The following is a 20,142-nucleotide window of genomic DNA, read 5'->3' on the forward strand; positions in this document are numbered from 1 at the left end:
GGACAATTGGGCGGCGGACTTCCTCAGCAGGGAAGGTCTCGCCTCCGGAGAATGGTCCCTCAACCGGGAAGTCTTCAACCAGATCTGCGACAGATGGGGAGTTCCGGACGTGGACCTAATGGCCTCCCGGTTCAACCGTCAGGTTCCGAAATTTGTAGTGCGGTGCCGCGACCGCTTGGCTTTAGGAGTCGATGCCCTCACCCTGTCATGGAGCCAGTTCAGTCTCCCGTACATCTTCCCTCCGCTCCCTCTAATTCCGAGGGTCCTCAAGAAGATCAAGGCGGAAGGAATACCGGTCATCCTAGTGGCTCCGGACTGGCCCAGGCGAGCATGGTTCGCGGAACTAACTCAGCTCCTCGCAGACGTTCCGTGGCGCCTTCCAGACCGTCCAGATCTCCTGCAGCAGGGACCTCTTTTCCATCAGAACTCACAGGTCCTAAATTTGACGGCCTGGCCATTGAATCCTGGGTTCTAGCTAAGGCTGGTTTTTCCTCAAGAGTGATTCAGACAATGATTAGGGCCAGGAAGCCATCTTCATCAAAAATTTACTACCGCACGTGGAAGGTTTTCTTCAGGTGGTGTGAAGAACATAATATTTCTTCTCCTCTCGCCTTCTCCCTTCCTTCCCTATTGGCATTCTTGCAGTCAGGCCTAGATGCGGGTCTCTCGCTCGCAACACTAAAGGGCCAGATATCGGCGTTATCAATCCTGTTTCAGAGGCCACTGGCCGCTCGTTCACAGGTTAAGACCTTCATCCAGGGAGTGGCCCACCTGGCACCGCCGTACCGTCGGCCTCTAGAGCCGTGGGACCTTAATCTAGTCCTAGGGTCACTTCAGGGCCCCCCATTCGAGCCCTTGCGAGAATCTTCCCTTTCTCACCTGTCTTGGAAGGTGGTGTTTCTCGTTGCCATCACTTCTATTCGCAGGACGTCAGAGCTGGCAGCTCTCTCTTGTCGTTCCCCCTTTTTGATTTTTCACCAGGACAAAGCGGTTCTCCGACCAGATTCCGCTTTTCTCCCAAAGGTGGTCTCCCCGTTCCATCTTAACGAAGAAATCGTTCTTCCGTCCTTCTGTCCTGGCCCCTCTCACAGCTTGGAGAGGTCCTTGCACACCCTGGACCTAGTGCGTGCACTTAGAATTTATGTCTCCAGAACCGCGCCGTTCCGTAAGTCAGATGGTCTGTTTGTCCTTCCTTCTGGTCCCAAGAGGGGTGAATTCGGCATCCAAGGCCACAATTGCCAGATGGATCCGTTCCGCCATATCAGAGGCCTATCGGATTCGGGACAAGTCTCCGCCGCGGGGGGTAAGGGCGCACTCTACCCGTGCAGTGGGAGCCTCTTGGGCGATTAGGCATCATGCGTCGGCCGACCAGGTCTGCAAGGCCGCCACCTGGTCTAGCCTGCACACCTTTACTAGGTTCTACCAGGTTCACACCCAAGCATCGGCAGATGCTAGTTTTGGGAGAATGGTCTTGCAGGCAGCAGTTGCACACCTGTAATAGGGTGGCAGCATTCAGTTATAGTGCAAGCCCGCCGAGGGAGGTTGTTGTTTTCTTCCTATCCGCGGGTTTTCGGTATTCCCACCCAGGGACTGCTTTTGGACGTCCCATGGTCCTGTGTCCCCCAATGAAACGATAGAGAAAGTAGGATTTTTGTGTACTCACCGTAAAATCTCTTTCTCTGAGTCTTCATTGGGGGACACAGCACCCACCCTGCTTGGTTTTTTGGTTGTTCAATTGCATTTGCCTGCTATTTTTCAGCGGTCTTATGTTCATAGACCTCTTGTTTGCACGGCTGCATTGTTTTAGTTACAACTTGTTTTTATGTATGGTGATTCTGGTACTCCTCCTACTGCTTGTGCACCAACTGATCTGAGCCCGCCTCCGGCTCGGGGTGTATACTGCTAGGGAGGAGCTAACTTTTTTATGTTTACTTAGTGTCAGCCTCCCAGTGACAGCAGCATAACCCATGGTCCTGTGTCCCCCAATGAAGACTCAGAGAAAGAGATTTTACGGTGAGTACACAAAAATCCTACTTTCTTCGGCGCTCTATTGGGAGACCCAGACGATTGGGTGTATAGCACTGCCTCCGGAGGCCACACAAAGCAATTACACTAAAAAGTGTAAGGCCCCTCCCCTTCTGGCTATACACCCCCAGTGGGATCACTGGCTCACCAGTTTTCTGCTTTGTGCGAAGGAGGTCAGACATCCACGCATAGCTCCACTGTTTAGTCAGCAGTAGCTGCTGACTATATCGGATGGAAGAAAAGAGGGCCCATATAGGGCCCCCAGCATGCTCCCTTCTTACCCCACTTGTGGTTTGTAAGGTTGAGGTACCCATTGCGGGTACGGAGGCTGGAGCCCACATGCTGTTTTCCTTCCCCATCCCCCTGAGGGGCTCTGAGGAAGTGGGATCTTACCGGCCACCAAGCCCTGAGGCCGGGCTCCATCCACAGACCCATAGAACCTGCTGGATGTGGAGCGGGAGTACCGTTCAGGGACAAGGCCCTGCAACTTTCAGGTACTCTGTGTCCCCGTATGGCAGGCCACGCGCACCCCAGGCTTGCTGGGTGTGCTAGTGCGCCGGGGACTGTAGCGCTGTGCGCTGGGCTTATAGTCCCCGCAGATTTCTGGGGGACTTTGTGTGTGGATCGCCGCGCCGACCGCCCCTGGAGCGACGGCGCAGCTGCGACTTGTAGTGCGCCGGGGTCGCGCCGACCGCGCTTTTACGGCGGCGGCGCTTCTAACTTTAGTCCCCGGCTTTCTGCGGCCTAGCTCCGCTTCGTTAACGCCCCCCACCCTGTCAATCAGGGTAGGGGAGAGACGTTATTCAATCGGCAGCGCCGAGGGCTGGAGCACGATTTACATGCTCCAGCCCTCTCATTGAGCACAGTAGGACACAGGCTTCGCGCTTTTTCTCTGTGCACGCCCTAGGCCCGCCCCCAGGCTTGCAGCTCCCCAGGACGCCGGCAGCCATTATACACATGCAGTCTGGCTGGAGAACGCACGCAGGCTCTGGGGGACCCAGGCTACGGGTTTCTGGCGACCACACACCCGCGCTCAGCGGGCGGTAAGCAGCACATACGTGCAGCCCCACTAGTGCCACAGTGTTATATTTTTCGCTGTACATAGGCACTGCTGTGTCTAGATATATTTAATTCTGCACTGTAAGGTCGCTTTTGGCTGTACACCCTATATTGCTTTGAGGAGACAACAGCATGTCATCCGCAAAACGCAAGGGTGCCAAGGCACGGGCTGTATACACTACTTGTACAGCATGTGGGGCTAATCTACCAGCAGGCTCCAACGACTCTCATTGTGTGCAATGTTCAGTCCCAGTGGCACTTCGTCAGCCAGAGCCTACTGTGGTGGTAGCCCAGGCAGAGACGCCTGTGAACCCTGCCCCGGTGACGGGGACAGAATTTGCAGTCTTTGCTGATAAAATGTCTGTGACTATGACAAAAATCCTGGAAACCTTGCAGTCCAGGCCAGTTGCTCAGACCATAGACACTGCTGTGTCTATGTTCCCCGGTCCCCCTCAGTTGGAACTAATCTGTACTTCAAGGGGGTCCCAGGCATCACAGGCTGAGGGCTCTGACTCCGATGACAGTCCCAGTCCGCCTAAGCGAGCTCGCTGGGAGAGACCCTCCACGTCATCACGTGGATCAGGGTCTCAGCGAGAAGGGTCCCTATATGAGGGTTCAGAGGTGGGTGATCATGAGTCTTGTCCTGACGCCGCACTCAATTTGGATACGCCAGATGGTGACGCCATGGTAAATGACCTTATAGCGGCCATCAATAGGCTGTTGAATATTTCTCCCCCAGCCCCTTCTGCAGAGGAGGCAGCTGCACAGCAGGAGAAATTCCATTTCCTGTATCCCAAGCGTAAATTGAGTACTTTTCTGGACCACTCTGACTTCAGAGAATCCATCCAGAAACATAATACTTATCCGGACAAGCGTTTTTCTAAACGCCTTAAGGATACACGGTATCCTTTTCCCCCTGACGTGGTCAAACGCTGGACCCAGTGTCCAAAAGTGGACCCTCCAATATCCAGGCTTGCAGCTAGATCCATAGTTGCAGTGGAGGATGGGGCTTCACTTAAAGATGCCAATGACAGACAGATGGACCTTTGGTTGAAATCTGTCTATGAAGCTATCGGCGCGTCGTTTGCTCCAGCATTCGCGGCCGTGTGGGCGCTCCAAGCTATTTCAGCTGGTCTGGCACAGGTGGACTCTCTCATACGTCCAGCAGTGCCGCAAGTGGCGTCCCTAACTACGCAAATGTCTGCGTTTGCGACCTACGCTATCAATGCGGTACTGGACTCTACGAGCCGTACCTCAATGGCATCTGCCAACTCTGTAGTTTTGCGCAGAGCCTTGTGGTTAAAGGAATGGAAAGCAGATTCTGCTTCTAAAAAATGTTTAACCAGCTTGCCATTATCTGGAGACAGACTGTTTGGTGAGCAATTGGCGGAAATCATCAAACAGTCCAAAGGTAAGGACTCCTCCTTACCCCAGCCCAGATCAAGCAAACCTCCACAGAGGAAGTGGCAGTCAAAGTTTCGGTCCTTTCGAGGCTCGGGCAAGCCCCAATTCTCCTCGTCCAAAGGGACTCAGAAAGAGCAAAGGAGCTCTGATTCCTGGCGGGCTCACTCACGCCCCAAGAAATCAACCGGAGGTACCGCTTCCAAGGCGGCTGCCTCATGACTTTCGGCCGCCTCCCTCCGCATCCTCGGTCGGTGGCAGGCTCTCCCGCTTTTGCGACATTTGGCTGCCACAGGTCAAAGACCGGTGGGTAACAGACATTTTGTCTCACGGGTACAGGATATAGTTCAGTTCTCGTCCTCCGCCTCGGTTCTTCAGAACTTCCCCACATCCCGACCGAGCAGATGCCCTTCTGCAGGCGGTGAATTCTCTAAGAGCAGAAGGAGTGGTGGTCCCTGTTCCTCTTCAGGAACGAGGTCAAGGTTTTTACTCCAATCTCTTTGTGGTGCCAAAAAAGGACGGCTCATTCCGTCCTGTTCTGGACCTAAAACTGCTCAACAAGCATGTGAACGCCAGGCGGTTCCGGATGGAATCCCTCCGCTCAGTCATTGCCTCAATGTCTCAAGGAGATTTCCTAGCATCAATAGACATCAAGGATGCTTATCTCCACGTGCCGATTGCTACAGAGCACCAACGCTTTCTACGCTTCGTGGTAGGAGACGACCATCTTCAGTTCGTAGCTCTGCCATTTGGTCTAGCGACAGCCCCACGGGTGTTCACCAAGATCATGGCGGCAGTGGTAGCAGTCTTGCACTCTCAGGGACACTCTGTGATCCCTTACTTGGACGATCTACTGGTCAAGGCACCCTCTCAAGAGGCATGCCAACTCAGCTTGACTGTTGCACTGGAGACTCTCCAGACGTTCGGGTGGTTCATCAACTTCTCAAAGTCAAATCTGTCACCGACCCAATCACTAACGTATCTTGGCATGGAGTTTCATACTCTCTCAGCGATAGTGAAGCTTCCGCTGGACAAGCAGAGGTCACTACAGACTGGGGTGCAGGCTCTCCTTCAAAGTCAGTCGCACTCCTTAAGACGCCTCATGCACTTCCTCGGGAAGATGGTGGCGGCAATGGAAGCGGTTCCGTTTGCGCAGTTTCATCTGCGCCCACTTCAATGGGACATTCTCCGCCAATGGGACGGGAAGTCAACATCCCTGGACAGGAAAGTCTCCCTTTCCCAGACGGCCAAGGACTCTCTGCAGTGGTGGCTTCTTCCCACCTCATTATCACAGGGAAGATCCTTCCTACCCCCATCCTGGGCGGTGGTCACGACAGACGCGAGTCTGTCAGGGTGGGGAGCAGTTTTTCTCCACCACAGGGCTCAGGGTATGTGGACCCAGCAGGAGTCCACCCTTCAGATCAATGTTCTGGAAATCAGAGCAGTGTATCTTGCCCTACTAGCCTTCCAGCAGTGGCTGGAAGGAAGGCAGATCCGAATTCAGTCGGACAACTCCACAGCGGTGGCATACATCAACCACCAAGGGGGGACACGCAGTCGGCAAGCCTTCCAGGAAGTCCGGCGGATTCTGATGTGGGTGGAAGCCACAGCCTCCACCATATCCGCAGTTCACATCCCCGGCGTAGAAAACTGGGAAGCAGACTTCCTCAGTCGCCAGGGCATGGACGCAGGGGAATGGTCCCTTCACCCAGACGTGTTTCAGGAAATCTGTCACCGCTGGGGGGTGCCGGACGTCGACCTAATGGCGCCACGGCACAACAACAAGGTCCCAACCTTCATGGCACGGTCTCGCGATCAAAGAGCGCTGGCGGCAGACGCCCTAGTGCAAGATTGGTCGCAGTTCCGGCTCCCTTATGTGTTTCCACCTCTGGCACTCTTGCCCAGAGTGCTACGCAAGATCAGATCCGATTGCAGCCGCGTCATACTTGTCGCCCCAGACTGGCCGAGGAGGGCGTGGTACCCGGATCTGTGGCAGCTCACGGTCGGCCAACCGTGGGCACTACCAGACCGACCAGACTTACTGTCCCAAGGGCCGTTTTTCCATCGGAATTCTGCGGCCCTGAACCTGACTGTGTGGCCATTGAGTCCTGGATCCTAGCGTCTTCAGGATTGTCCCAAGGGGTCGTTGCCACCATGAGACAGGCTAGGAAGCCCACGTCCGCTAAGATCTACCACAGAACGTGGAGGATATTCTTATCCTGGTGCTCTGCTCAGGGAGTGTCTCCCTGGCCATTTGCATTGCCTACCTTTCTTTCTTTCCTGCAATCTGGGTTAGAAAAAGGTTTGTCGCTCGGCTCCCTTAAAGGTCAGGTCTCGGCGCTATCCGTCTTTTTTCAGAGGCGTTTGGCACGCCTTCCTAAGGTGCGCACGTTCCTACAGGGGGTTTGCCATATCGTACCCCCGTACAAGCGGCCGTTAGATCCATGGGATCTGAACAGGGTACTAGTTGCCCTCCAGAAGCCGCCCTTCGAGCCTCTGAGGGAGGTTTCACTTTCTAGACTATCACAGAAAGTGGCTTTTCTGGTAGCGATCACATCTCTTCGGAGAGTGTCTGAGCTGGCAGCACTATCATCCAAGGCTCCCTTCCTGGTCTTCCACCAGGACAAGGTAGTGCTGCGCCCCATTCAGGAGTTTCTCCCGAAGGTGGTATCCTCTTTTCATCTTAATCAGGATATCTCTTTGCCTTCGTTTTGTCCTCATGCAGTTCATCGGTATGAGAAGGATTTACATTTGTTAGATCTGGTGAGAGCACTCAGAATCTACATTTCCCGCACGGCGCCCTTGCGCCGTTCGGATGCACTCTTTGTCCTTGTCGCTGGTAAGCGCAAAGGGTCGCAGGCTTCTAAGGCCACCCTGGCTCGATGGATCAAAGAACCAATTCTTGAAGCCTACTGTTCTGCTGGGCTTCCGGTTCCATCAGGGCTGAAGGCCCATTCTACCAGAGCCGTGGGTGCATCCTGGGCATTACGACACCAGGCTACGGCTCAGCAGGTGTGCCAGGCAGCTACCTGGTCGAGTCTGCACACTTTCACCAAACATTATCAGGTGCATACCTATGCTTCGGCGGACGCCAGCCTAGGTAGAAGAGTCCTGCAGGCGGCAGTTGCCTCCCCGTAGGGGAGGGCTGTCTTGCAGCTCTAACATGAGGTATTTCTTTACCCACCCAGGGACAGCTTTTGGACGTCCCAATCGTCTGGGTCTCCCAATAGAGCGCCGAAGAAGAAGGGAATTTTGTTACTTACCGTAAATTCCTTTTCTTCTAGCTCCTATTGGAAGACCCAGCACCCGCCCTGTTGTCCTTCGGGATTTTTGGTTTGTTTGCGGGTACACATGTTGTTCATGTTGAACGGTTTTCAGTTCTCCGATGTTACTCGGAGTGAATTTGTTTAAACCAGTTATTGGCTTTCCTCCTTCTTGCTTTTGCACTAAAACTGGTGAGCCAGTGATCCCACTGGGGGTGTATAGCCAGAAGGGGAGGGGCCTTACACTTTTTAGTGTAATTGCTTTGTGTGGCCTCCGGAGGCAGTGCTATACACCCAATCGTCTGGGTCTCCCAATAAGAGCTAGAAGAAAAGGAATTTACGGTAAGTAACAAAATTCCCTTCTTTTGGACTTATATCTATGAAGTATTTGCTGTCTGAATTATTTGTGGGGGCGTTTACAGTGTCTACAGTGTGTGAGGATGGATAATCTTAGTGCAGCTTTCTCATTTTTTTCTAATATCAAACACTGAATCAACGGTGTTTCTCTTGTGATAAAGTGACCTGTATGACTTTTTTTTTTTTTTTTTTCTTGTAGGTGTTAAAAGGGGCTGTGATTAAACCTTGTGTGTCATTTACAGGTAGCAGAAATAATTTCTGAGCTGCGAGAACCAATTGTCACTGTGGACAACCCACCGGATGCTGCCGAATCTAGAAAACTGCAAGTAAATGTAAGTCGGGCCAGGGAGATTTAAACAAAATTCACTTGCAGGGTCCTGGGGGTAAGGTATCACATGGGCAGGAACCCTGTTTTGGGAGTAAAGGAGGGGAAGCCCCATTTCAGGGAGCAAAGGAGGGTGCGGGAGCCTTGTCTTGGAAGTAAAAGAAGGTTGAGCTCTGTCTTGGGTGGCCTTCTTTGGGGTCTTATTATTCTGATGGTATACCATGGGCAGGAGACAGAGGAAAATGTAAGTCCCTTTTGTTGCAATCTGTTGCAGTTCTAGCAGTGGGACCCACATGGGTCTGACAATTATCCACTTGGATATGCCATTATGACATGTATTTTTATATTTGGGGTCCACGAAAGACCCCCCACCATATCTCACATACAGTAGAGTGCTACTTGGGCTCATGGACTCCAAAGAAAGCCTGCAGCCTATACATCTCTTACCTCTCAGAGGCAGAAACAGATCTCCTGTGCCAAAGGGACTAAACTTCTCTCTGCCTTTTTTTTTTGGGGGGGGGGGGGGGTCATGCCTTCCAGGACCTGCACTATCTTCTTATCTTTCTTTATCGTTCCTTTGGGAGACCCAGACCATGGGTGTTTAGCTTCTGCCTCCGGAGGACACACAAAGTACTACACTTAAAAGTGTAGCTCCTCCCTCTGAGCTTATACACCCCCTGGTAGCCAGTCCTAGCCAGTTTATCGCTTTGTGTTCAGGAGGTCATACATCCACACATGCATTCTCATCTGATTGTTTGACTTTTGGAAAGAGTTTGAAGAAAAGCGGGTCCATGTCTGGACTCCCGGCATGTCCCTTCTCACCCCACTGTGTCGGCGGTGTTGTTAAGGTTGATTTACAAGGCTGCAGCCTTACATGCCGCGCTCCTTCACCATCCCTTCTGGGCTCTGGCTTGAAGTGGGAGCCAGCACGGTCTCCATGCCTGGCAGGAGTCCGGTCTCCATCCACAGCCCCTTGGGGATTCTGTTGGACCGGAGCACTCATCGCCAGGGACATGGCCCTGCGTCTCAGCAGCTAAGTACCTGAGACGTTTATGTTGGGGGTCCCGGTTCTTTATTGTAAGGGGAGAGTATGCTGTATGTGATTGTTTTAACTTTTCCGGCGGGTTCTCTAGCTTTTGCCTGAGAACCGCGCCGATGGTGCCTGCTTGTCGGCCTCGCTGCTTAAATTTAGGCCCCGGCTTCGCCGGAGGCCTAGTTTCGTTTTCCTGCCCTCGCATGTCACTCATGCAGAGGGACAGGTTCGGCTCCTCCCGGCGGCCGTTCTACACAGGGGAGGGACACTCCCCACTGCTGGGGCGTCCCTCCTTCCCGGCAGGTCTCTATAGCCCTCCAGTTCCCGCTCTTTTATAGGAACGCCCCTAGTCCCGCCCCCTCTCTTCGCTCCGGCGGCCATTTCTCAGGCAGAGTTCACTCTGCTCTGGGACATCCTGCATTCTGCATCTCTGATGAGGTGCTGCGCTCTGGGGGACCGGGCTTCGGGATCTGGAGGGCACACAACACCGCGCTCAGCGGTCTGGTAAGCCACAGCCGGTCTCCGGTTGTGGACCTCTGTATATTCTCCCTGGGGTTCATTCTCTGCAAAGCCCCCACTCCAGCAGCATGTCTCACACAAGGAGCAAGGCTCCAAAGCTTTATTCTGCATGCACTGCATGTAAGCTCCTGCTGCCTGAGCCGAGCATTTATCCACACTGTGATGGTTGCTCTAACTTGGTGCCACAGCCTGGAGTCTCGCCCCCAGTGGTCTCTCAGGCTGCTGCTGCACCTGTAATTGAACCCCCGGCCTGGGTAGAGTCCTTTTCTAGGTCCATATCCCAGTCATTTGCTGAGTCCATGGGTCTTTTGTCCAGGACTTTGATGAATATGCATCAGCCCCCCTCACAGGGTGCCTCTAATACTCTTGACAGAGGACTCCTATCCTCTGACCTCCGTCCATCGGAGCTCACGGAGGATTCATCATCTGATCCCAGACCCCGTCCTTCTAAGAGAAGGCGCAGGGTTTCCTCCCCCTCCCCATCCCACGGCTCTGTCTCAAGAGCTGACTCTCAAGATGAGGAGGATGCCCTCACTGGGGGCTCGGAGGCTATGTATCCCATCGATTTCTCTGAGGGTGACTCAGATCTTAGTGATTTGATTGCTTCTATTAATTCTGTGCTGGATCTCAATCCGCCAGTGTCAGAGGAGCAACTCTCTTTGGCAGAAAAACATCAGTTTACCTCGCCTAAGAGAGTGAAGAGTGTGTTCTTTAACCACTCCAGTTTTCAGACCGCTGTGACCAAACCCAGGGCCTGCCCTGACAAACGCTTTCCAAAGCGTGGTTCTGATGACCGGTTTCCATTTCCACCTGAGGTGGTCAAGGAGTGGTCTCACTCCCCAAAGGTAGACCCTCCGGTGTCTAGGCTATCAGCCCGGACCGTTGTGTCGGTGGCTGACGGCACCTCACTTAAGGATTCCACTGACCGTCAGATTGACCTTCTGGCCAAATCTGTGTATGAAGCTGCGGGGGCCGCGTTTTCCCCGACTTTTGCAGCAGTGTGGGCTCTCAAAGCCATCTCTGCTTCTCTAGAGGAGATGCATTCCCTCACCAAGGAATCTATGCCTGAGATGGTTACCTTAACTGCTCAGGCTTCAGCTTTTTCATCCTATGCCATGTCTGCCATGCTAGAGGCTGCTCACCGCACTGCGGTTGCTTCAGCTAATTCTCTTGTTATCCGCAGGATTTTGTGGCTTCGAGAGTGGAAGGCAGATGCTTCTTCCAAGAAGTTTCTTGCTGGGCTCCCTTTTGCTAGTTCACGGCTGTTTGGTGAACAGCTGGATGAAATCATTAAAGAAGCTACTGGCGGGAAGAGTACTTCCATGCCACAAACCAAGACCAGGAAACCCGCCCAGGGTAGGAATCAATCGAGGTTTCGTTCCTTTCGTTCCTCCAACTGGTCATCCTCTAAGCCTTCCGCCTCGTCCGTTAACTCAGCCAAGGATCAGAAATCCAACTGGCGCCCAAAAGCGCGTCCGCAGAAGACCGCAGGAGGTTCTGCCACTAAGGCAGCTTCCTCATGACTCTCTGCCCGCTCCAGCCACGTCCTTAGTCGGTGGCAGGCTCTCCCACTTTGGCGACGCTTGGATAAAGCAAGTCTCCGATCAGTGGGTAAGAGACATCATATCTCACGGGTACAGGATAGAATTCTCTTCCAGCCCTCCAAACAGATTTTTCTTTGTCGCTCTATTGGGAGACCCAGACAATTGGGTGTATAGCTACTGCCTCCGGAGGCCACACAAAGTATTACACTTAAAAGTGTAAGGCCCCTCCCCTACTGCCTATACACCCCCCGTGGGATCACGGGCTCCTCAGTTTTCATGCTTTGTGCGAAGGAGGCACACATGCACGCATAGCTCCACTGTTTAGTCAGCAGCAGCTGCTGACTTTGTCGGATGGAAGAAAAGAGGGCCCATACTAGGGCCCCCAGCATGCTCCCTTCTCACCCCACTTTTGTCGGCGGTGTTTGTTAAGGTTGAGGTACCCATTGCGGGTACGGAGGCTGGAGCCCACATGCTGCTTTCCTTCCCCATCCCCTTAGGGCTCTGGGTGAAGTGGGATCCTATCGGTCTCCAAGCACAGGAGACCGTGCTCCGTCCACAGCCCCTGGGAATCTGCTGGACATGGAGCTGAGTATCGTCAGGGACAGGGCCCTGCTACATTAAGGTACTCTGGGTCCCCGTACGGATCGCGCACACACACCAGCATTGCTGGGTGTGTTAGTGCGCCGGGGACAGCAGCGCGGCGCGCTGGTGCTTTACTCACTGCAGCTTTGCTGAGTGAGTTTCTGTATTAGGAACTGCCGCGCCGGCCGCGGCTGGCGGTTTTTTACACTGCGGCGCGGATGGGACGTGTGGTGCGCCGGGGAACTTCCGCGCTGGCCGTGCTTATACGACGGCCGCGCTTATAAATCGAGTCCCCGGCTTTTGCGGCCTAGTTCCGTTTCGTTCCCGCCCCCAGGCCTGCCAGTCAGGGGAAGGGCGGGACGCTGGTCAGAACGTCAGCGCTGAGGGCTGGAGTCTGCTTAGCATACTCCAACCCCCCTCACTAGGCACAGTGGGACGCTAGTTTCCCGCACTTTGTCTGGGGCACGCCCACGGCCCGCCCCTCTTCACAGGACGCCGGCAGCCATTCCTGTTTGCAGTCTGAGTGGAGAAGGGACACGAGCTCTGGGAGACCCAGGCACGGGATTCTGGCGGTCACACACCCGCTTTTCAGCGGGCGGTAAGCAGCCCTCGAGGGCTCACCCCACTAGTGCCGCAGTGTTCATTTGTACTTTATGCTTGTATGCTATACATTGCATTGTACGGTCGCTATTCTTGGCTATATACCCTCCTAGATTGCTAGACAACAGCATGTCGTCCGCAAAAAGCAAAGGGGCCAAGACACAGGCTTTCTATGCTACTTGTACCGCATGTAAGGCTGTTCTACCGGCAGGTGCCACTGACCCCCATTGTGTGCAATGTTCGGCCCCTGTAGCACTTGCTCAGTCGGGGCCTCTGCTAGAGGTGGCCCAAGGAGAACCACCTGTGAACACTGTCCAGGTGACAGGGACGGAGTTTGCAGTTTTTGCTGATAAACTGTCGGTGACTATGTCTAAAATCCTTGAGACTTTGCAGTCCAGACCGGTAACTCAGACCATGGGCACTGTTGATTCAAGGCTCCCTGGTTCCCCTCTTTTGGAACACATCCGTGCTCCGGGGGGGTCCCATGCATCCCGGGGTGATGGCTCTGACACGGACGACAGTCCCAGACAGCCTTAGCGAGCTCGCTATGAGCGACCCTCGACTTCATCACACTGGTCAGGGTCCCAGCAGGAAGGCTCTCTGTTTGATGAGACAGAGGTTGCTGATCAGGATTCTGATCCTGAGACCGCTCTCAATCTGGATACACCTGATGGGGACGCAATGGTGAATGATCTCATAGCGTCCATCAATAAAATGTTGGATATTTCTCCCACAGCTCCTCCAGTGGAGGAGTCAGCTTCACAGCAGGAGAAATTCCATTTCAGGTATCCTAAGCGTAAATTGAGTACTTTTCTGGATCACTCTGACTTTAGAGAGTCAGTCCAGAAACACCACGCTTATCCAGATAAGCGTTTCTCCAAACGTCTTAAGGATACACGTTATCCCTTTCCCCCTGACGTGGTCAAAGGCTGGACCCAGTGTCCAAAGGTGGATCCCCCAATCTCCAGGCTTGCGGCTAGATCCATAGTTGCAGAGTGGAAGATGGGGCTTCACTTAAAGATGCCACTGACAGACAGATGGAGCTCTGGTTGAAATCCATCTATGAAGCTATCGGCTCGTCGTTTGCTCCAGCATTCGCAGCCGTATGGGCACTCCAAGCTATTTCAGCTGGTTTGGCGCAGATTGACACTGTCACACGTACATCTGTTCCGCAAGTAGCGTCCTTAACCTCTCAAATGTCTGCATTTGCGTCTTACGCTATTAATGCTGTCCTGGACTCTACAAGCCGTACGGCAGTGGCGTCCGCCAACTCCGTGGTTTTACGCAGAGCATTGTGGTTAAGGGAATGGAAGGCAGATTCTGCTTCCAAGAAGTGCTTAACCAGTTTGCCTTTTTCTGGTGACAGACTGTTTGGTGAGAGATTGGATGAAATCATTAAACAGTCCAAGGGTAAGGATTCATCCTTACCTCAGCCCAGACCAAATAAACCCCAACAGAGGAAGGGACAGTCGAGATTTCGGTCCTTTCGAGGCTCGGGCAGGTCCCAATTCTCCTCGTCCAAAAGGACTCAAAAGGAGCAGAGGAGCTCAGATTCTTGGCGGTCCCAGGCACGCCCAAAGAAAGCAGCCGGAGGAACCGCTACCAAAGCGGCTTCCTCATGGCTTTCGGCCTCCTCTCTCCGCATCCTCGGTCGGTGGCAGGCTCTCCCGCTTTGGCGACATTTGGCTGCCACATGTCAAGGACCGTTGGGTGAGAGACATTCTGTCTCACGGGTACAGGATAGAGTTCAGTTCTCGTCCTCCAACTCGATTCTTCAGAACTTCTCCGCCTCCCGGCCGAGCCAATGCTCTTCTGCAGGCGGTGTGCTCTTTAAAGGCAGAAGGAGTGGTGATCCCTGTTCCTCTTCAGGAGCAAGGTCACGGTTTTTACTCCAACTTGTTTGTGGTGCCAAAAAAGGACGGATCTTTCCGTCCTGTTCTGGACCTAAAACTGCTCAACAAGCATGTGAAAACCAGGCGGTTTCGGATGGAATCCCTCCGCTCCGTCATCGCCTCAATGTCTCAAGGAGATTTCCTAGCATCAATAGACATCAAAGATGCTTATCTCCACGTGCCGATTGCTCCAGAACACCAGCGTTTTCTACGCTTCGTTATAGGAGACGAACACCTTCAGTTCGTAGCCCTGCCTTTCGGTCTGGCGACAGCCCCAAGGGTCTTCACCAAGGTCATGGCAGCAGTAGTAGCAGTCCTGCACTCTCAGGGTCACTCTGTGATCCCTTACCTGGACGATCTACTTGTCAAGGCACCCTCTCAAGAGGCATGCCAACACAGCCTGAACGTTGCGCTGGAGACTCTCCAGAGTTTCGGGTGGATCATCAACTTTTCAAAGTCAAATCTGACCCCAACCCAATCGATAACATACCTTGGCATGGAGTTTCATACTTTATCAGCGATAGTGATGCTTCCGCTGGACAAACAGCGTTCACTACAGACAGGGGTGCAATCTCTCCTTCAGGGCCAGTCGCATCCCTTGAGACGCCTCATGCACTTCCTGGGGAAGATGGTAGCAGCAATGGAGGCAGTCCCTTTCGCGCAGTTTCATCTGCGTCCATTACAATGGGACATTCTCCGCCAATGGGACGGGAAGTCGAAGTCCCTGGACAGGAACGTCTCCCTTTCTCAGGCGGCCAAGGATTCTCTTCAGTGGTGGCTTCTTCCCACCTCATTGTCAATAGGAAAGTCTTTCCTACCCCCATCCTGGGCGGTGGTCACAACAGACGCGAGTCTATCAGGGTGGGGAGCAGTTTTTCTCCACCACAGGGCTCAAGGTACGTGGACTCAGCAAGAGTCCACCCTTCAGATCAATGTTCTGGAAATCAGAGCAGTGTATCTTGCCCTACAAGCCTTCCAGCAGTGGCTAGAAGGCAAGCAGATCCGAGTTCAGTCGGACAACTCCACAGCGGTGGCATACATCAACCACCAAGGAGGGACACGCAGTCGGCAAGCCTTCCAGGAAGTCCGGCGGATTCTGACGTGGGTGGAAGACACGGCATCCACCATATCCGCAGTCCACATCCCGGGCGTAGAAAACTGGGAAGCGGACTTCCTCAGTCGCCAGGGTATGGACGCAGGGGAATGGTCTCTTCACCCGGACGTGTTTCAGGAAATTTGTCGCCGCTGGGGGATGCCGGACGTCGACCTAATGGCGTCCCGGCACAACAACAAGGTCCCGGCCTTCATGGCACGGTCTCACGATCTCAGAGCTCTGGCGGCGGACGCCTTAGTTCAAGATTGGTCGCAGTTCCGGCTGCCTTATGTGTTCCCACCTCTGGCGCTGTTGCCCAGAGTGCTACGCAAGATCAGGTCCGACTGCCGCCGCGCCATCCTCGTCGCTCCAGACTGGCCAAGGAGGTCGTGGTACCCAGATCTGTGGCATCTCACGGTAGGACAACCGTGGGCAATGCCAGATCGGCCAGACTTGCTGTCCCAAGGGCCGTTTTTCCATCAGAATTCTGCGGCCCTGAGCCTGACTGTGTGGCCATTGAGTCCTGGATCCTAGCGTCTTCAGGACTATCTCAAGAGGTCATTGCCACCATGAGACAGGCTAGGAAACTATCCTCTGCCAAGATCTACCACAGGACGTGGAAGATATTCTTAACTTGGTGCTCTGCTCAAGAAGTTTCTCCCTGGCCATTTGCTTTGCCTACCTTTTCTTTCCTTCCTGCAATCCGGGTTGGAAAAAGGTCTGTCGCTCGGCTCCCTTAAGGGACAAGTCTCTGCGCTATCTGTATTTTTTCAGAAGCGCCTAGCACGACTTCCTCAGGTACGCACGTTCCTGCAAGGGGTTTGTCATATCGTCCCTCCTTACAAGCGGCCGTTAGAGCCCTGGGATCTGAACAGGGTTCTAATTGCTCTCCAGAAGCCGCCTTTCGAGCCTTTGAGGGATGTTTCACTGTCTCGCCTTTCACAGAAAGTGGCCTTTCTAGTAGCGGTCACGTCTCTTCGGAGAGTGTCCGAGCTAGCTGCGCTGTCATGCAAATCTCCCTTCCTGGTGTTTCACCAGGACAAGGTGGTTCTGCGCCCGATTCCGGAGTTTCTCCCTAAGGTGGTATCCCCCTTTCATCTCAATCAGGATATCTCCTTACCTTCTTTGTGTCCTCGTCCAGTTCATCAATGTGAAAAGGATTTGCATTTGTTGGATCTGGTGAGAGCACTCAGAATCTACATTTCCCGCACGGCACCTCTGCGCCGCTCGGATGCACTCTTTGTCCTTGTCGCCGGCCAGCGTAAAGGGTTGCAGGCTTCCAAATCCACCCTGGCTCGGTGGATCAAGGAACCAATTCTTGAAAGCTACCGTTCTGCGGGGCTTCCGGTTCCATCAGGGCTGAAGGCCCATTCTACCAGAGCCGTGGGTGCGTCCTGGGCATTGCGGCACCAGGCTACGGCTCAGCAAGTGTGCCAGGCGGCTACCTGGTCAAGTCTGCACACTTTTACCAAGCATTATCAGGTGCATACCTATGCTTCGGCGGACGCCAGCCTAGGTAGACAAGTCCTTCAGGCGGCGATTGCTCACCTGTAGGAAAGGGCCGTTTTTTATGGCCCTATCACGAGGTATTATTTTACCCACCCAGGGATTGCTTTTGGACATCCCAATTGTCTGGGTCTCCCAATAGAGCGACAAAGAAGAAGGGAATTTTGTTTACTTACCGTAAATTCCTTTTCTTCTAGCTCTAATTGGGAGACCCAGCACCCGCCCCTGTTTTTTTGTATACACATGTTGTTCATGTTGAATGGTTTCAGTTCTCCGATATTCCTTCGGATTGAATGTGCTTAAACCAGTTTATTGGCTTTCCTCCTTCTTGCTTTTGCACTAAAACTGAGGAGCCCGTGATCCCAAGGGGGGGTGTATAGGCAGTAGGGGAGGGGCCTTACACTTTTAAGTGTAATACTTTGTGTGGCCTCCGGAGGCAGTAGCTATACACCCAATTGTCTGGGTCTCCCAATTAGAGCTAGAAGAAAAGGAATTTACGGTAAGTAAACAAAATTCCCTTCTTTTCTCTCAACTCCCCCCTGCTCCAAGGCCGCCGCCTTCTCACAGGCCGTGGCGTCCTTGCAGGCAAACGGAGTGATTGTTCCAGTTCCCGCTCAGGAACGGTTCAGAGGTTTTTACTCAAATCTCTTCCTAGTTCCAAAAAAGGACGGTACCTTCCGGCCCATCCTGGATCTCAAGCTTCTCAACAAGCATGTCCGGGTGCGGCATTTTCGCATGGAGTCTCTGCGATCAGTCATTGCCTCTATGACCCAAGGGGAGTTCCTGGCGTCCATCGACATCAGAGATGCCTATCTACATGTGCCAATCGCAGTGTCACATCAGCGTTGGTTACGTTTTGCGATAGGAGAGGATCATTTCCAATTCGTGGCTCTCCCCTTCGGGTTAGCCACGGCCCCTCGGGTATTCACCAAGGTCATGGCGGCAGTGATTGCGGTCCTGCACCTCCAGGGGTTAGCAGTGCTTCCCTATCTGGACGACCTTCTGGTCAAGGGTCCATCCAGCGCAGACTGTCAGCGGAGTGTTTCGCTCACTCTCGCCACCCTAGCCCAATTCGGGTGGATTGTCAATCTTCCCAAATCTACTCTGACTCCGACCCAGAGTCTCACGTACCTAGGGATGCAGTTCGAGACGTTGCCGGCACTTGTGAAGTTGCCCTTAATCAAACAGCAGTCTCTCCGGCTAGCGGTGCGCTCTCTCCTGAGGCCCCGCCGTTATTCCCTCAGGCGCCTGATGCAGGTGCTGGGTCAAATGGTGGCTTCCATGGAGGCGGTTCCCTTTGCCTAGTTCCATCTGCGTCCTCTGCAGCTGGACATTCTCCGCTGGTGGGACAAGCGGCCTTCCTCCTTACAGAGGTTAGTGGCTCTGTCGCCACGGACCAGGAGCTCTCTTCAGTGGTGGCTTCGACCCCTCTCCCTGTCCCAAGGGCGCTCCTTCCTGGCTCCGTCCTGGGTGATTCTCACCACCGATGCCAGCCTATCCAGCTGGGGAGCGGTACATCTCCACCACAGAGCTCAGGGCACTTGGACTCCGTCCGAGTCAGCCCTTTCAATCAATGTGCTGGAAACCAGAGCTGTGCTTCTAGCTCTCCTAGCTTTTCACCACCTGTTGGCGGGCAGGCACATTCGAGTCCAGTCAGACAACGCGACAACGGTTGCCTACATCAATCACCAAGGCGGGACACGCAGCCGCCTGGCAATTTTGGAGGTCCAACGCATTCTTCAATGGGCGGAGGACTCCAAGTCCACCATATCCGCAGTCCACATCCCTGGCGTAGAAAACTGGGAGGCAGATTATCTCAGCCGTCAATCCGTGGACTGTGGCGAGTGGTCCCTGCACCCGGCAGTGTTTGTCAATCTGCCGCAAGTGGGGCACTCCGGACGTGGACCTAATGGCATCCCGTCACAACAACAAGGTTCCGGTTTACGTGGCTCACTCCCACGATCCTCAGGCCTTCGCCGCGGACGCTCTGGTTCAAGACTGGTCCCAGTTTCGTCTGTCCTACGTGTTTCCCCCTCTAGCTCTCTTGCCCAGAGTCCTGCGCAAGATCAGAATGGAGGGCCGTCGAGTCATCCTCATTGCACCGGACTGGCCCAGGCAAGCTTGGTATCCGGACCTGCTCCAACTGTCCGTGGAGATGCCGTGGCATCTTCCGGACCGTCCAGACCTGCTCTCGCAAGGTCCGTGTTTCCGCCCGAATTCTGCGGCACTCAAATTGACGGCGTAGCTCATGAGTCCTGGATTTTGACGGCTTCTGGTATTCCTCCTGAAGTCATCTCCACTATGACTCGGGCCCGTAAGTCTTCCTCCGTCAAGATCTATCACAGAAAAAATGGAAAATGTTCCTGTCCTGGTGTCGCTCTTCCGGCCATTCTCGTTGCCGACCCTTCTGTCTTTTTTACAGTCCGGTCTGCAGCTAGGACTGTCCCTCAACTCTCTCAAGGGACAAGTCTCAGCTCTATCAGTGCTGTTCCAGCGGCGTCTCGCCCGGCTAGCTCAGATACGCACCTTCATGCAAGGTGCGTCTCACATCATTCCGCCTTATCGGCGGCCCTTGGATCCCTGGGACCTTAACTTGGTCCTCACGGTATTGCAGAAACCCCCCTTTGAGCCTCTTAGGGAGGTTTCTTTGTATCGTCTTTCTCAAAAGGTGGCCTTTCTAGTTGCCATAACTTCTCTCAGGAGAGTCTCTGATTTGGCTGCGCTCTCCTCGGAGTCACCTTTTTTGTTTTTTCACCAAGACAAGGTAGTTCTCCGTCCGACCCCGGACTTTCTTCCTAAGGTGGTCTCTCCCTTCCACCTTAACCAGGATATTTCCTTGCCTTCCTTCTGTCCGGCCCCTGTTCATCGCTTTGAGAAAGCGCTGCATACTCTAGATCTGGTGCGTGCTTTCCGGATTTATGTGGCTCGCACCGCTGCGCTTAG

The 20,142-nt window shown here is 53.8% G+C and overlaps 1 protein-coding gene across 1 annotated transcript in view; it reads left to right on the forward strand.

Annotated features, from left to right (window-relative positions):
• NCAPG (non-SMC condensin I complex subunit G) overlaps nucleotides 1-20,142 on the forward strand; it is a 246,325-nt gene that overhangs the window by 69,395 nt on the left and 156,788 nt on the right. Inside the window, exon 10 of the mRNA XM_075333625.1 lies at nucleotides 8,348-8,437. Within this exon, the coding sequence (XP_075189740.1) occupies nucleotides 8,348-8,437 (90 nt within the window). The remainder of the gene's footprint in view (nucleotides 1-8,347; nucleotides 8,438-20,142) is intronic.

Source organism: Anomaloglossus baeobatrachus, chromosome 1 (assembly GCF_048569485.1).
Source record: "Anomaloglossus baeobatrachus isolate aAnoBae1 chromosome 1, aAnoBae1.hap1, whole genome shotgun sequence".
NCBI lineage: Eukaryota > Metazoa > Chordata > Amphibia > Anura > Aromobatidae > Anomaloglossus > Anomaloglossus baeobatrachus.